Source organism: Schistocerca cancellata, chromosome 3 (assembly GCF_023864275.1).
Source record: "Schistocerca cancellata isolate TAMUIC-IGC-003103 chromosome 3, iqSchCanc2.1, whole genome shotgun sequence".
NCBI classification, from domain to species: Eukaryota; Metazoa; Arthropoda; class Insecta; order Orthoptera; family Acrididae; genus Schistocerca; species Schistocerca cancellata.
In genome coordinates this window covers 519,071,494-519,090,188 of record NC_064628.1, presented here as the reverse complement: position 1 = coordinate 519,090,188, position 18,695 = coordinate 519,071,494, and the positions used below count along the sequence as shown (strand labels likewise).

The following is an 18,695-nucleotide window of genomic DNA, read 5'->3' as shown; positions in this document are numbered from 1 at the left end:
ACAATCAGGACTGCATACGACCGAGGCACACAGGGCCAACACACGGCATCATGGTGTGGGGAGCGATCTCCTACACTGGCCGTACACCACTGGTGATCGTCGAGGGGACACTGAATAGTGCACGGTACATCCAAACCGTCATCGAACCCATCGTTCTACCATTCCTAGACCGGCAAGGGAACTTGCTGTTCCAACAGGACAATGCACGTCCGCATGTATCCCGTGCCACCCAACGTGCTCTAGAAGGTGTAAGTCAACTACCCTGGCCAGCAAGATCTCCGGATCTGTCTCCCATTGAGCATGTTTGGGACTGGATGAAGCGTCGTCTCACGCGGTCTGCACGTCCAGCACGAACGCTGGTCCAACTGAGGCGCCAGGTGGAAATGGCATGGCAAGACGTTCCACAGGACTACATCCAGCATCTCTACGATCGTCTCCATGGGAGAATAGCAGCCTGCATTGCTGCGAAAGGTGGCTATACACTGTACTAGTGCCGACATTGTGCATGCTCTGTTGCCTGTGTCTATGTGCCTGTGGTTCTGTCAGTGTGATCATGTGATGTATCTGACCCCAGGAATGTGTCAATAAAGTTTCCCCTTCCTGGGACAATGAATTCACGGTGTTCTTATTTCAGTTTCCAGGAGTGTATGTTTCTTACACTTCAATAAAAATTAAAATACAATATTAATAAAATAAATTATTCTGATAGTAAATTATAACCTTGAATCAATATGATGCCTCTTTTTAATTCGTGTAAAGCTAACTATGTAATATTTCATATGCTCATTAAATTTTCATAACTAAACAAAGCTGCATTTTATTGGATTTTTCGCTGTTATTTTTTAATCCCATTCTTATTTTGGTTTGCGTTACATTACAACATTCTCGATAACAAAGGCTGTCTGTAAACTAATGCCCCAATTTCAATGGGATATTATAACAGTTTAATTTACACTATTCAGAACAAATCATACATTAAATTGAAGGTAAAATAACATAATTTTACTTAAAAATTTCAATATGTGCACCTTTAGCTACATGGCACACATCCAACCTAAAATCAATTTTTTCCCACACTCTCATTAACAAGTGCGGAGTAATGGAAACAGTAGCCTCTTCAGTTCTGTGTCTCAGCTCCGGCAAATCATTAGGTAGTGACGGACCGTAGACACGATCTCGTATAAAACCTAACAGGGAAGTATCTCAAAGTGTGGCGTCAGGTGAATATGGAGGCCAGCTGATAGGAGCTGTGTTATACTGACTACAGGTCAGGGACTACAGTGTTCAGCCATTCGTGCAAAGAGATTCCAAGGGGAAGGGGCTCCATGTTGTTGCCAAATGAGGTTATCAGTTTCACATCCGATGGGGAAAGAGTCATTCGTGCAAGATATCCAGCTAACCCATCTGTGTTACGGTAACTCTACCGAAAAAAAAGTGGTCAACACACTTGACGTAGGAACACAATGTACGAAACGTTTAATTTTGAGAAATCTCTTTGATATTGAGCAAAGGATGTTCTAACCGCCAGATACGTACAAAATGCATTTACTTTCCCATTTAGATGAAAAGCTGCCTCATCACAGAACACGACAAGATCAAGAAAGTCATCTTCCAGTAGCAACACTTCACTTGCAAAGTTATAACGTTACACCATAGTGATTTGGCCTTAAAGATGTACCAACTGTAAACGATGTGGACACATGTTTAAACGTTTTCTTAAACCGTTCTACACTGTCGTCTTTGACAACTGCAGTTCATGACCTGGATTGCAACAGACTATCTGTGAAGATAAGATGCTGTGACACCGTCAAAACCCTCTTCGAACACTTCTGGTCAACCGGTGCTTTTCCCTTTTCACACACATTCAGTCAGTTCTAACTGATTAAACAACGGACGGATGTTTTGTCATATGGTGGTTCACAATAAAACGAAATGCACTCTGAACTGAAATTACGGATTCACTCTCAGCAAACAGCAGAACCCAAAACGCTTTACACTCAGGAGTCGCCATTTCCCGTAAGCAGTGTATGCGTGTGTGGTGCTGCAAGCGGGCAAATAACAAAACAGTATTCGCGCATACGCTTATCTAAAACTGTTTGAGTTACTCTTCAATCGTGACATTGAACCAGTGCTGTGCTATTAAAATTTATAACTGGGACATTCTTTTATACACTCCTGGAAATTGAAATAAGAACACCGTGAATTCATTGTCCCAGGAAGGGGAAACTTTATTGACACATTCCTGGGGTCAGATACATCACATGATCACACTGACAGAACCACAGGCACATAGACACAGGCAACAGAGCATGCACAATGTCGGCACTAGTACAGTGTATATCCACCTTTCGCAGCAATGCAGGCTGCTATTCTCCCATGGAGACGATCGTAGAGATGCTGGATGTAGTCCTGTGGAACGGCTTGCCATGCCATTTCCACCTGGCGCCTCAGTTGGACCAGCGTTCGTGCTGGACGTGCAGACCGCGTGAGACGACGCTTCATCCAGTCCCAAACATGCTCAATGGGGGACAGATCCAGAGATCTTGCTGGCCAGGGTAGTTGACTTACGCCTTCTAGAGCACGTTGGGTGGCACGGGATACATGCGGACGTGCATTGTCCTGTTGGAACAGCAAGTTCCCTTGCCGGTCTAGGAATGGTAGAACGATGGGTTCGATGACGGTTTGGATGTACCGTGCATTATTCAGTGTCCCCTCGACGATCACCAGTGGTGTACGGCCAGTGTAGGAGATCGCTCCCCACACCATGATGCTGGGTGTTGGCCCTGTGTGCTTCGGTCGTATGCAGTCCTGATTGTGGCGCTCACCTGCACGGCGCCAAACACGCATACGACCATCATTGGCACCAAGGCAGAAGCGACTCTCATCGCTGAAGACGACACGTCTCCATTCGTCCCTCCATTCACGCCTGTCGCGACACCACTGGAGGCGGGCTGCACGATGTTGGGGCGTGAGCGGAAGACGGCCTAACGGTGTGCGGGACCGTAGACCAGCTTCATGGAGACTGTTGCGAATGGTCCTCGCCGATACCCCAGGAGCAACAGTGTCCCTAATTTGCTGGGAAGTGGCGGTGCGGTCCCATACGGCACTGCGTAGGATCCTACGGTCTTGGCGTGCATCCGTGCGTCGCTGCGGTCCGGTCCCAGGTCGACGGGCACGTGCACCTTCCGCCGACCACTGGCGACAACATCGATGTACTGTGGAGACCTCACGCCCCACGTGTTGAGCAATTCGGCGGTACGTCCACCCGGCCTCCCGCATGCCCACTATACGCCCTCGCTCAAAGTCCGTCAACTGCACATACGGTTCACGTCCACGCTGTCGCGGCATGCTACCAGTGTTAAAGACTGCGATGGAGCTCCGTATGCCACGGCAAACTGGCTGACACTGACGGCGGCGGTGCACAAATGCTGCTCAGCTAGCGCCATTCGACGGCCAACACCGCGGTTCCTGGTGTGTCCGCTGTGCCGTGCGTGTGATCATTGCTTGTACAGCCCTCTCGCAGTGTCCGGAGCAAGTATGGTGGGTCTGACACACCGGTGTCAATGTGTTCTTTTTTCCATTTCCAGGAGTGTAGATCGCCTCCCAAACCTCACTTCGTAACTGAGAAAGTAAATTTTAGCTGATGCATGACCTCGGTGTGGAGTGAGGTGCAGTCATACTTTCATTCGTTAATAGATATTTTAAAAAATAACTGAGATTTATTGGAAATTATAGCAGTGAGCCTCAATAGTAAGCTATAATACACTGTATTTAGAATCATTCATTGCCTGTATTCTTTAACAACTTTAGCATTATGTGATGCAGATGGACTTCGTGTACCCTTCTCGTGCGAACCGAAGGAGGTGTTTTGGGCGGACTAGAGTAGTCGAGTTTAATTGGTCGAATGAGCGCACCCGGATAGAGCAGCTGCATCGTGTGGTTGTAGGCAGGAACAGCACAACTTGCTTTGATGATACAGGTTTCTGTGATCAGTGCAGAGTGATGTGTAAACAGAAAGATTACTTTCATACGTGATTATATTTTGTGCAAATAATTTTATGTAGATTCTATTTCTTATGAACTTGGACTGTGTTACTTTTAATATCTCTTTTTACAGTTTGTGTTTTTGTCTGCTACGTCATTAATCTATTAAAAGCGACTCGCATCAGTTACGGAAATGTGACTGTTAATTTTGTATCACTGAGAATCTTAGCCCACTCACTAGACAGTTTCTTATGGTCTCACATTAAGAAACACGAGTCTACGACCTGCTTGTGTGCAGGGACACATATTCCCGACACCGGGTGTGTGGACAAGTAGAATATGTGTGTTCTGACTTGTGGCAGAGGATAATCAGGCCTGTTGCACCTTGTGATCTGTAGTAATGCAGAAGACGGAATATACAGGACGCTAGTTGCTCTGAACAGTGACTCTTACTTTGTGATTCTTCAAGCTATCCCGGTGGAGGTTTTGTAAATAGTCTTCACGGGTTTGCCGCCGGATCACGTTGTGCAAATTCCACAATATTTCCTCGGAGCAACTGTCCAACATCTTCATGTGGCCACATAAAGATATCGGACAGTTGCTCCGAGTAAATATTGTGGAATTTGCACAACGTGATCCGGCGGCAAAACCGTGAAGACTATTTACGATTCTTACTTTGTTTTATTAAGAAGAAGAGCACTGTATATGCACACATTACAACTCCGCAAACAGTGGGCATCCACATGAGTTTCGAATGGCTATGAAAGCGCTGCAAGTGGCTGTGTCATTAGTGGCTGTCAATCATCTTCGCCAACTTCCACCAAGCTGTGGGAAGTTTATTCGCCCTCTCCTTGTCGTGATTTCCCCAAATCGCTCCAGGCAAATGCCGGGACGGTTCCTTTGAAAGGGCACGGCCGACTTCCTTCTCCGTCCTTCCCTAATCCGATAAGACCGATGACCTCGCTGTTTGATCTCTTCCCCCAAACAACCCAACCAACCCTCTCCTTGTCGCACCCGTTGCCTTGACCACCACGCCGATACGGCATGCCGCTGCAAGCAAGGGAAGTGGAACGTAAAATGCCTTCGTGGGCAATGGCGACGACTTGTTATTAATGAGAGAAAACGGAACGTCTACTGCAGTCCTTGTGATTTTATTTATTTTGTAGCTACCTGTTTTGGCGCTTCAGTGCGCCATCTTCAGGCTTAGGTGATGCTGAAGGGTTTGACACGATCCCTATATATACCGCATCAGTAGCTAACATAATTGGTTACGCAGACTATCTGACTAGTTGGCAGTTGATGGATGGAGTGCCGACACCAAAGTTTTCAGACAGTCTGGGTAACCAGTTATGTTGGCCACTTCTTCTTCTTCTTCTTCTTCTTCTTCTTCTTTCGCTTACGCCATAGTCCCGCAGCGATCGCGGGGTCGGCGTGGTTACAACGGATTTGGCAATCTTAGTTGTAAGGGTGGCCGGATGCCCTTCCTGCCGCCATCTCGCACCCCTCAGGACGGAATCAGTGTACCCCAACTGTCTGCGTATAGTGTTAATCGTGAAATAGCACACACGTGTTTCAAATGTCAGCGACGCGTGTAACTGAGGCGGAACGTGGGGACCAGCCCGGTATTCACCTAGCGGGATGAGGAAAAACCGCCTAAAAACCACATCCAGGCTGGCCGGCACACCGGCCCTCGTCGTTAATCCGCCGGGCGGATTCGATCCGGGGCCAGCGCGCCTACCCGAATCCAGGAAGCAGCACGTTAGCACTCTCGGCTACCCTGGCGGGTCCAGTTATGTTGTCCACTGATGCGGCATATATAGGGGCCGTATCAACCTCTTCAGCATCAACTACAGCCTGAAGATGGCGCATTGAACGGTCGAAACTGGTAACTAAAAAATAAATAAAACCATAAGAAAGGCTGTAGGCGTTTCATTTTCTCACAATAGTGAACGGCCATCGTCCCCAAGACCTCCTGTCAAAAGGATGGACATACAAAAACTTGTTATTAATTTTCCAGTTGATTACGGAAAGTCGGTAGAGTGGAAATTGTAGTACAAGAAACATTATAAGGAGTTTGGTGGGATTCATCTACTCCAAAAATGAACAAATAAAATTCGCGCAGTAAGTATCCGATTGATATGGATCAATTCGTTATTAGGCAGCAGTTTCTGCAATTTATGAGCCGTACAAAGTAATAACAAGTTTGAGAAAATTTCACAGTTGTCGTCTAGCAGAAGTGGAGCTGGAACTCTGGAAAAAAAAAGTTCAGTCTGTGGGATTTGGTTTCAAAAGGTGTCAGAATGAACAAGTCATGATATTCGAACAGGACGAAATAGTTTCAACGGGCATAGTACATCAGATGTTTATGAAAATAAAATGTGGCACCAGTATTATACAAGCCAGTAGTTTATTCAGACGAAACGTGGGTCCACACCCGTTACACTGCGCATGAATACTGGCACAGAGACGTCATCTCTGTTACACTTTTGTAGAAAATGCTATGTTCTTTTCTTATATCTATTATGATGTTTTGGATTTCCTGCCAACCAGGAAAGAAAATCATTTATGTATGACCTGATCTGTAGATATTGAGATTCACATAAAAACAGGCGATGGTTAAAATGTGTAACATCTGTTGACTGTCACCTAACCAGAACATGACAAATTTAATTGCGAATCGCAGAGTAATCGTGTAGATGTTTGAGCTGATAATGCGCAGAGGACCTAACAGTAGAAGAGCAGCAGTTGTGTAAGACGTAGTGGAGTAGTTGCGACCTGCACGCAGCAGACGGCTTGCTCGCTGGTACGCTGAGAGGGCGCCGTGTTGTCCTCAGAGTGGCGGCGATGCAGCAGCCGTGAGGCGCCATGGGAGACCACGACCGCATCCGGCTGGTGCTGCTCGGCGGCGCCGGCGTCGGCAAGAGCGCCATCGTCAAGCGCTTCCTCTTCAACACCTTCACCGACAAGTACCGCAGCACCGTCGAGGACCTCTTCTCTCGGGAGTACGATCTGGGACCAGTTTCGCTCAAGGTACCTACCTATTCACTGCATACCCAGTTTCAGTGCAATATTGTCAAAAATGTCTTCCCTCACATTGTCTGTATCGCATGCCGGCCGGGGTGGCCGAGCGGTTCTAGGCGCTACAGTCTCGAACCGCGCGACTGCTACGGTCGCAGGTTCGAATCCTGCCTCAGGCATGGATGTGTGTGATGTCCCTAGGTTAATTAGGTTTAAGTAGTTCTAAGTTCGAGGGGACTGATGACCTCAGAAGTTAAGTCCCATAGCGCTCAGAGCCATTTGAACCATTTTTGTACCGCATGTCTGTATTTTTCGCACCCATACACTTCCTACTTTTGTCTATGGCTGTACAAGGTGTTCACACGAAATCTCAGTCACTACACAAATGCAATTTTTTTTAAAAAGGAAGTGGTTTGAGAGATACTTGCCGTTTGCGGCAACATGTACGGCAGGGCCGGCCATGGCGTGCCAGACTGCACACAGGCTGTGAGTACAGGCCGCGTGAGGGCAGAGGCTCGGCCTGTCTCGGGTGTGCTCTTCCTTCATGGAAGTGATCGGTTCAGTGCAACACTTCATTTCGTATTGATGTGTGGCATTTTTCGGTCGGCACAACTCCCTCCATTTCATCAGAATCGTGGTGTCAGTGTTGTTTACCCTCCGCTATTTATTGGTGATATGGAAGAACATTCACAGATACAGTGGCTGTATGCACAAAAAGGAGGCGCCGCGTGGGATTAGCCGAGTGGTCTAGGACGCTGCAGTCATGGACTGTGCGGCTGGTCCCGGCGGAGGTTCGAGTCCTCCCTCGGGCATGGGTGTGTGTGTTTGTCCTTAGGATAATTTAGGTTAAGTAGTGTGTAAGCTTAGGGACTGATGACCTTAGCAGTTAAGTCCCATAAGATTTCACACACATTTGAACATTTTTGAACAAAAAGAGTCAGTCTAGCGATCTACCATCACAAGACTTTAAAACTGTATAGGAATAACTGTCGAGAGGGATGAGAATTCTCAATATATACACTAGCTCAAAAAAAATTAGTAGACCCTTTTAGAGGTTTCCAGCTCACTCAAGATTTATTGTTGCAATAGTGCATATCGAATACATGAAATGATTACACTTACAGATAAATAGTACAAGTGGTTCCAAGATACCAGGTATCGACCAATGCTGAAACACCCATATTAGAACGTGGTATAGCCTCCACAGGTAGCAATGCAGGCGCTGGCTCCGGGATACGTTATGCCACACCTGCTTTAACTGTTCATGCAGTTCTGTAAGACTCGTCGGTTGACGAATCGCACGAATCACTTTCCGCCCGATCATATCCCACACTTTCTCGGCTGGAAGCATCTCCTGAGATCGTGCTGGCCTGAGAGATTGTTGCACGTCTTACAGAGCCTGTTGAGTTTCACTGGCAGTGTGTGAGCGAGCATTATTCCATTGGAACGTCACCTTTCCGTTGCAATAATGTCAAAATGACGGGCCTAACATCATCGTGCGCGTACCGAGTGCAGGTGCCGTCCCATCCAGAAACACCACGGCTGAATGAGACTTGTAGCTTATTGTACCGCAGACCATAAGGAACCAGTGTGTCTTGGACTTATGCACTCTACGACACAACACTCACCAGGACTACATCGTACGCTCAAACGACCATCACTTGCGTGCAGGCAGAATCTGCTTTCATCTGAAGACCACGGAGCGCCATCCCATCTTCCAAGTGATCCTCTAACGGCACCAGTCGAGCCGTGCACGTCGATGCTGTGGTGTGAGTGGAAGACAGGGTAGAGGTGTGCGTGCCCGTAGTCCCACTGCTAATAAACAGTTCGCAACAGTTCGTGTTGACACGTCAGGACTCACAATCCCTCTAACCTGCGCTGTGGTAGCTGTACGATCTGCCACTGCTGCCATTACAGTACGACGATTCTGCCGTACGTCTGTGCTACTTGACATCTGGAATCTCGTCTACCCTCCTCAGTCCTGAGAAAATTTTTATTTAAATTTTTTATATTTTCTTCTCTAATATGTTTAAAAAAATGTTCAAATGTGTGTGAAATCTTATGGGACTTAACTGCTAAGGTCATCAGTCCCTAAGCTTACACACTACTTAACCTAAATTATCCTAAGGACAAACACACACACCCATGCCCGAGGGAGGACTCCAACCTCCGCCGGGACCAGCCGCACAGTCTATGACTGCAGCGTCTTAGAACGCTCGGCTAATGCCGCGCGGCCATATCATATTTCATTAATGACGTTATTTTGGTTTTATTGATGCACTGTTTATTTAAATTACTACGAAAATACATTTTATTGTTACAAAATGGTACCTAAGTATATCTACTGAACAAAAGTAGGTTAGAAAAAAATTCGGAATACAATAGGTCTATGATAATCATCTATTTCTGATGACAATTTAATTCATTTAATCTGCACAGTTCATGGTAAAGCTTGAAGCAGTTGCGTGTATCTTGCAGGCAGAGGAAAACTTTGCAGCTGGAACGTATGTGTGCCTTATTAGCTGAACACCTGTAAATCGACGGTGAATTTTGGTAACCGTTGGAGGAAATTCTGGTTGATTTTTGGTTCGAAGGGCAACCGGAGGCTGATCAGCTCTAGATTTTGAGCTCTTTGGAGATGGATTGTCGAGCTCAGGATCGTCATCAGATACCACTTCAGGTTCACGTGTATGCCATAGATATTCCACATACTTTTCTCTGAACTGAAGGTAGTCTAGAACGTCATTCTTCAATGTACCCAAGACAGAGTGATCACATCTGTGTCCTAGCCATGAAGCACAAATAGCGAAATCACTCTTACAGTCCACTTCTTAGTTCTGGCACTTATTCTATAATAGCTGATCAAACTGTCGAGAAAGTCAACAACTCCCAAAATTTAAATTGTAGGTGCTTACAATTGCGGGATGGTCCACTTGAATGTACTTTCTTTCCTGCACCAGCTGCGACATGTATCGACTGGATTTACTCCTTTTCTACTGGACGTGAAGGTAATAGGGAGATTGTCGAACCACTTCACTACCCAAACTTGGCCATCACTTCTCACTGACTGATCAATGGATCCCCTACAATTTTTTTTCATATCCTTGTCCAATAATAGTTTGGAAGCTTTTGGAATTCTGGAGTTATGTAATGTTCCAGTAGATTCACACTCACCTTCACTGTGCAATTTGTCAAAAAGCGACTCTGATGTGAAATAACGGTCCATATATATGGTCACTCCAGGAGGAAGAGTGGCTGCAGTTTTGTAACACCTTTTCCAACTACATCCAAATTTTAATATTGAATGTCAGTCACTACAGGATCACCTTTCCCTTGGTAAAAGGAGAAATTTAAAGGAAGATCATCAGTTGCAGCCAGTACAAAATTCTTTAGTCCACAAGGATTTTTATGACCCATCTTGCTGGACTGTGACCCCAAAATGGAATCATTTGTTCATCAACAGAAACGTTAGTGAGCCTGGTATTCAAGTCTGCAACCATTCCATACACGTACAAGAATAGGTTGTATTTTCCAAAATTTATTATTTTGTTTTACTTCATCATCATCAACAAGTTTCGGATGTTTTCTAATTGTAAAATACCTGTCATAGCCAATTTTTTAGCAAGCCTTCCATCCTAGTCTTTTTGGCCCAGTACATCCTAATCCTAGGATAGCACAAGTACGACATCATCACTGTTGCAGAGAGAAACCTTTTCATTTCATCTACATTACATTTCAACAGTCTCCCAGTATTTTGTAGATACCTTCTGTTTGTATATCTGGTAAGGATTCCAAAAATATTTTCTGATAGATATTTACTCATCAGTCATGAGGTGGTAAGTTCACTCTGGCTGCCACTTGTTCCTCATACTCTGGTGCAGGTGGTGAGAGGAAAAAATCCAAAGCCTTCTTCCAAAATTTCCTGTCTGTGGTAGATTGCTAGAGCAGATTCTTTCAGATCTGCTATCGTTCCTGTCTTCAGCTTTGTCTCCATCTTCATTAGCTATATCTAAGTGCTGTTAATTACTAACATGGTAATCTGGATCTTTCCAGATGTCATCATCATCAGAGAGCTCCAATTCACTAACATCTCCATCAAATAATTCATTTACAAAATCTTCAAATGCCTTTGAATCTGAAGAAAATTCGAAATTAGACCTAAAACTTGTAAAATTGTGCACCTGTAGATTACAGTTTCCAGAAACATAATTAATATTAATCTAATATTCACCACGGAATATAAAATGAACAATTAAAATATTATTTTTGTAAAAAAAGATGAAATATACTTTCTTGACAAATCACGTTATACATTACACCAAGTCCTGATGTCCCCTACAGGGTACACTTGAATTTCAACACTTTTTCAAAGACAGTTGTAAAATTATTAGAATTATAATTTTAAATAATTATTATCTAACTATTCATTTACATTATCCCATATAAATTATAGTGATTAAAATAGAATAAAGTAGTGATAAGATAATTACAAAGAGCCTCTCCTCTGAAAACACACTTTCTTCTGTCAGCCATTTTCTATTCTGCCTGGCAACAATGTTATCAACACAGTGATGACGAACTGGTATTGCATGAGGTGCTGCTATCTCTGAACTTCCTTCAAAAACACTTTTCAGGCTGCCAACATGATACGAGCTCGGGGAAAAAATTTCAAATACTGCTATGAGTTATGCCCCCCATAGGGGACACCAGGACTGAGGAGGCTACGGGTGTGAGAATGTTCATGTGACTACTAAAACCGTCATCGATCCACAACTGACGCAACACGTGCAACTTGGATTTCAATTCTCCTAAATTACCATCCCACCACTAGGAAGACCACAATTTGGTCCTTTTCAAATTCGCTCATTTGGCTTTATGAAGTACGAGTGCGTTTCCGTAGCAGGTTGCCTGCTTGCTTCACACGTCTGCACCACGTTGACCCTTCTGGGTATGTTCACTCCCTAATAAAGCTCTGGTAACTGTGTTACTACGCATCTGTTGGCGGATGACAGTGAAACCATTATCAGTACTATACCCCAGGTGACATATGCCGTCATCGGATCAAAATCGACGTTGTCTTTCCAGGGGTACTAATTTTTTTTCGGCAGTGTATTATGCAGTCGCATAGGTATAACAAATTTGCTGTGAAACAAAGTTACAACGCATTGCTGAAAGGCTTGAAGGATGACAATGAGAAAGCAAAAAAAAATTACAACGATCGACAGACGACAGTCTTTATTCCGCAGGAACGGTTTATGCTAAATTTGCGTGCATGGAGCACGTGAAGAAATTGATGGAAGAACAGCAAATTTTCTCAAGTCGCACGCATTGGTCCACTGTCTACTGCAAAACGTAGAATTGAATGAAGAGTAAGGAGAACATATATATAATTTCAAAGTACGTTGGTTAAGTCGAGGGCCATGACTGGAACAATTTTTCGATTTAAAAACCGTTATTATTGAATTTATGAAGGAAAAAGGGATGCAGACCTGTCATTTCAAATATACTTGACTCCATATTGATCACAGTAAGACACTGCAAGGTGAGAAACAATTTATTTCTGATTTGATGAGCATGTACTAAAAATGAAAGTCACATTGTGGCAGGAACAAATTCTGACACAGTCGAGTTCCCTAAACTCGCTGGCGTTATGGGAAAAATGAGTTCTGAAGGATTCATTGTGGCCTTGAAAGAATAGTCTTCTAAACAAGGGTAGTTCCCTAAATTTTTGAGAACACTACCAATCATATTTCAGCTTTCGAAACCGGTCGCCGTTTCAGTTGAAAGCATCTCCGTGCATATGAAGATGCAATTGACTGATCTGCAGCGTAATCCCAGTTTATAGGCAAATCATTTCGGGTTAAAACTGTTGAGGACGACTACACGGTTTTCCTCAGGTAGAGTTTCGATATTTCCATAATGAAGTTGCAAAAGTGCTACAAGATTTTCGATTATGAAACTAAATAAGTCACGATTAAGGCGCAACCAGAGTGCGAAAATCTGTGCAATTGTCTGCATCTGTCCTGTTCCGACTGTTTGTACCAGTTGAAAATTAAGTCTCGAGTGCGTCAAAAATAATTAAATAATACTGAAAAATTGGTTTTGTTTTTGATCCATGTTGTTGAGAAATGTGAAGTATAACACAGGGTCGTATTCAGAGCGACTGCATTGCAATTTATATCCAGTGCCTTTGTGCGATTCTGTAACCAGCTTCAGGCCTAATGAAAGACACAGAATTTTTGTAACATTACGCCCAAGGATACGTCCACGTTCGTAAATCACACCTAGTTTAGCACGTGAAATTAATGAAAAGTAAGCCGCGGGATAAGAACACCACACTAATGATTTGGCGGCAAAATCTTACCTATGAACAACCACTCCGAATAACTACAATAAATGGATCTTTCTCACCAATGCCGCGGACCTGGTAGTACCACATCTAACCTGCAGTATAATCGTCCAGCCGTAGCAAGTACCCACGAAGAAGTATGATTCAAAGCTATCCGCAAGCATGTATTCAAAAAATGCTAGTAGGATGATTGGATGAAAACACCCGCAAGCATTATAGATGACCTCGCTTCCGCCAAACGTCTCAAAGAGACAACGCAAAGAATATGTAATGTATAACTTATATCCGTACCGCTTACAGAACACCTTTGGAAAGTATCAACAAAGACAAATTCGTTTTTTACTGAAAGATAATTACTGAAAAATTATAACTGGCCGTTTAGCGGGCAACATTGAATGCTGAATTGGTCCAGTTACGTTTATGTGACTTAAAGTTAATTTTAACACATCAATAAACACTGGTCATCGATGCACTACACTGCATTGTCGTAAAGATTCCATTAGCTGGTCTGTGCTCCACACGCAATTACACAATTTGTTGAAGCACTGGGCTATAACATCGACGCCGCTGGGATTAAGGAAAGCGTTGTGACAGCAATGTAAACACATCACTATTTGCTCTGTCTGTAGTACCCTGCCTCCGTGTTCAGCCGTGCTCCACACACAGTTACGCCATTTCTTGGAGCACTGGGCTGTGACATCGACGCCACTGGGAATTAAGGCTTGTGAGAGATACGACAGCTCGGGAGGTCTGGGAATTCAGAAGAGTCACAGAACTGTGCTGCAAGCGCCTCTGATTAGTTAACATCCAGAGCTAGCGAAAACAACTGATAACATCAGCTTCCCGCATTTGCTTGCGATGAAATGCAGCACTCTACTCGACATCTCACCAACATGCAAACACAAAAACGTTATGGCAACATTGAGAACTACGGGCTATGCAGTCGCAGAAAACACCGAGCGAGGGGTTCAAACCCGCGCCCGGCCATTCTAATTTTTGTTTTCCATTATTTCCCTCAATCGCTTCAGGCAAATGCCGGGATGGTTCCTCTGAAAGGGCACGGTCGATTTCCTTCCTCATCCTTCTCTCATCCCATGGGGCCGATGACCTCGCCGTTACGTCTCCTTCAAATCGACCGAACGATCGTCGCAATACACCTACTTGACCTCGTCTCCTGGATGCCTGCGAAACTGTTGTTCACTAATTCACAATAGTCTGTTGCTTGGCAAAGGGCCACAGTGGCACATATTAATTGGTAAAGTGATGACAGTTCGTAAATGATGGTTTTTATCAATTGAGGAAGCTGAAAACTTTGCCTATCCGAGCCAACTGTTACATTCCGTAACAACTCCCTATCACCATATAACACTGCATTTATATACACCAGAAGAGGCAACTTTAAAGTTACGAAGCCTGTTGTATGGGTCTCCAATGGCCCGCCCGGTTAGCCGTGTGATCTAACGCACAGCTTTCCGGGCGGTAAGGAACGCCTGGTCCCCGGCACGAATCCGCCTGGCGGACTTGTGTTGAGGTGCGGTGAGCCGGCCAGTCTGTGGATGGTTTTTAGGCGGTTTTCCATCTGCCACAGCGAATGCGGGCTGGTTCCCCTTATTCCGCCTCAGTTACACTATGTCGGCGGTTGCTGCGCAAACCAGTTCTCCACGTACGAGAACACCACCATTACTCTACCACTCAAACATAGGGGTTACACTCGCCTGGTGTGAAACGTTCCCTGGGGGTTCTACCGGGGACCAAACCACACAATAACCCTGGGTTCGGTGTGGGGCGGCGGAGTGGTGAAGTGGACTGCGGTAGTCGTCGTGGGGTTGTGGACCACTGCGGCTGCGGCGGGGACGGAGCTTATCCATCGTTTCTAGGCCCCTGGTTAACATACGATACAATGGATCTCAAATCGTCTTAAATAAATACAGTTCCAGCAGAATATCGGGTTTTTCATACAGTTTTATAATACAATAGTTTTAACATCTGTATGTAAAGACCTGTCATACTGTATGAATTGGTCAATCAGTTATGTATAATTCAAAAGCCCTTGCAACATTTCTTGATCGCTGTAAAACTGCATGACTTCTGCAGTCTGGAGACCACAGTATTTTTCAGACTTCACCGTCTCTAACCAAATTCGGATGAATGATACTTCTAATTCTAAATGGCCCATTATTATAATGACTGAACTTCTTTGTTTCATTGCTCATTGTAGAGAATTCAGTATGCATTTTAATTACGACCCAGTCCCCTATTTTGTATTTAATTTGTTTCACTGTCCCTGCCATGTGCACATTTTCTGTCTTCTACTTTTTTCTTCACTGCCTCTAACGCTTTTGTAAGTCGTTCCTCTTGTGTTAGGTCATCGCTCTGTGGCAATTTAATGTAATAATCGAAAATAGTGTCCAGTTTTTTGCCAACGAGAAGAACAGTACATGACAATAACCCTGTTAGATCATGATCCAAACTGCTGGTAACTATTTCAGAGCCATCTAATTCTTCAATTCCAGTTCTTGTGCTTTTTTCCACAGTGGACACAGAATAGACATTCCAACTCGGGCACTAAACATTCTGGTGGGTTTGGTGCTGGTCAATAAGACGATATGAAAATGTGCCATTTTCCCTGTTTCTGTTCCTGTATGCAGTATTTCCAAAGATTTTAATGAACCATTTGGCTATTGTCTGAAAACATACAGTCGGGTTTGATGGTATATACAAAGCATTCACCTTTCAGTTTTTGAATTGCTATTAGCTTTTCTTAACAGACAGTATAATACAAATTTCAAGAAGATGTCCATAACAACCATAATTTGCGTGAAATTTTCTTTATTTTGAGTGTGGCAACAGGCTATTAAAATCAATTGCTGAAATCTCTAAAGGTTTCTGTGGTGTGATGCTGTGCATGAACCTTTATCTTCAACAGTAGAAACTTTAGGTTTCAGATATAGATCGCAGTACTTTCCGTGCCATGTTATTGAAAAGTATGTTCTTGCAACTTCAGCATTTATTCCGTGGTCTGAAGTGAGTATAGGTAACATGCACATATTTTATGAGTTCATCTACAATCTGTCTGGGTACACTTCTGCTTAACATGTCATCATGCCTTAAATAATATTTATCTATCTTATCTTTGTTAGGATCTTCGTATCTTTCTTTGATCATATTAAGAACGTCATCTGCCTCCTATTTTTGTCCGATATTGCATGGAAACTTTCGTAAGAAACATTCATCTTCTACATCTCTTATAAAAGGAATATCAATATCTTTCTGCTTAAATGAGCAACTTTAATAGATTCATGTACCTTAGATAGTATTGATAGAGCATACGGAACAGTACTTTTCCGTCCTGGTACATGTGGAAGCTTGAAATCATATTCTTGATGTACTAATGCCCATCGGGTTAGCATGTTGTGGATTAATTCGCTATTTAACGAGATTTAATGTGCGTTGTAGTCTGTAGCAACGGTAGAATGTCTTCCTAGCAAGTATAAGCAAAACCCATACAATGGCAAATGCTTTTCTTACCATGACTGTGTATTTTCTCTCTTAGATTGTAACGGCACAGCTCGCAAAAGTGATAATATGATATTCACTGACTTAATCAGCTTCAGTTACTTCATACACCTCTGAACCAAGAGTGAAATCGTCGAAATCCATAGCAAGATAGAAATTTTAGTTCACATCAGATGATGAAGTGTTGGTGCCTCGCACAGTAATTTTTCATTTAATTCAAATGCTTCTTGATGTTCCTCACAACGCATTCTTCTTTAAAAGGTTCATGGGTGCAGATAATATGTATCCAGGAATCAATCAGCGATAGAAACTGCAAACGCCTAGAAAAGATTTGAGTTCTTTACAGAACATCTGAGAGAGAAAATTCCTTACATCTTCCATTTCCATTAGGCCAGTTTCACTTCCACGTGTAGAAATTATATAACCAAGGAATTTAACCTATAATTTAGCGAATTCTGGTCTCTCTAAATTGATCATTATAAGATTTCTCCTAAAGGCTTCTAGTACTCAGCACAGAATTTCTAATTTTCACCCCATGAAATGGTGTTAATTATAATATTACCTATACTTGGCATAGAATTTCTGAGTGCTTAGTCTATGAAGTGGTACTAATTAGAATACCACCTATGTAGAGGAGAACATGCCTCAGTAACTCTTCTACCAACTTCATTCAGTGCTCTCATAAAGGCTGCTGATGAGAATGAAAGAATGAACAGCGTTCTGTTAAACAGACAGCATATTCCATTACGTAAAATGGCCATGTACTTTCTGCTATCTTCACCTAACACTAGTTGCTGGTAACTACACATTAACTCAAGCCCGCTTAAGCATTTTACTCCTATCAATTGTTGTAGAAGAGATGTGAAATTTCAGTTGTTCGCTTTGTGGCAGAAAGATGCAATTCACTGCATGAGTGCCGATAATTATACACACTGTGCCATCCTTCTTTGTTATGGTGTGAACTGAATTATAAAATTCACTCTCTGGTCGTTCAGTTACCTGATTTTCCAACATTCTCTTCATCTCTGTATTGATTTCTTCTCTACAAGCCGGAGTGGCCGAGCGGTTCTAGGCGCTACAGTCTGGAACCGCGCGACCGCTACCGCTCGGGCATGGATGTGTATGATGTCTTTAGGTTAGTTAGCTTTAAGTAGTTCTTAGTTCTAGGAGACTGATGATATCATATAAGATTTACTGTGAAATGGTTCATGATTCCTGACTTTAATTTTGCAGGTGCAGCCCTTGATCAAACCAGGTAGTTTTGGAAACAGAGTGATGAAGCATTTTAATATTTCTATTAAGCTCTCTCTTTTTAATTTCTGGCAAGTCCACTAATGTCTGAATCTTATTCTGAATATTAGTCAGAGCAACTCCATCATAATTACTCTTTCATATTTCAGTGTCATCCTTTGAATATTTTAAAACTGCAGTTCCCTATTCTTCTCAAAAATATATTAAACTAATGTTCATGTATGCAGCATCCCTGTTATCTTCGCTGAAGAAGTATTTAAATCTCATTCTATTATCTCCATCATTTAAATACACAAACACTAAATTCTCTTCAAAATACACGTTTCATTTCATCTGTGTCAACCAATCACTACCGAGAACAAAGTCAACTTTATGAGATTCAACAATGAACACGCTATGCTCGTACTCATCTTTCTGAACTCTGAATTTTAGCAATGTCTGACCTTTGATGGTTTGCTATAATTACACCCAGACTATTCAGTTGGAAAAATAAATTTTTCGAGGTAGCATTCTTCTCACTTACTACATCTACTAGGGTGGCCATACTTATTCCAGATATCTCCACTTCTATAAATGG

The 18,695-nt window shown here is 43.2% G+C and overlaps 1 protein-coding gene across 1 annotated transcript in view; it reads left to right on the top strand.

Moving 5' to 3' along the window:
- Window positions 1-18,695, top strand: part of LOC126175331 (GTP-binding protein Di-Ras1) — a 1,524,693-nt gene that overhangs the window by 1,427,353 nt on the left and 78,645 nt on the right. The window contains exon 6 of the mRNA XM_049922048.1: window positions 6,819-7,014. Within this exon, the coding sequence (XP_049778005.1) occupies window positions 6,850-7,014 (165 nt within the window). The 5' untranslated portion in view covers window positions 6,819-6,849. The remainder of the gene's footprint in view (window positions 1-6,818; window positions 7,015-18,695) is intronic.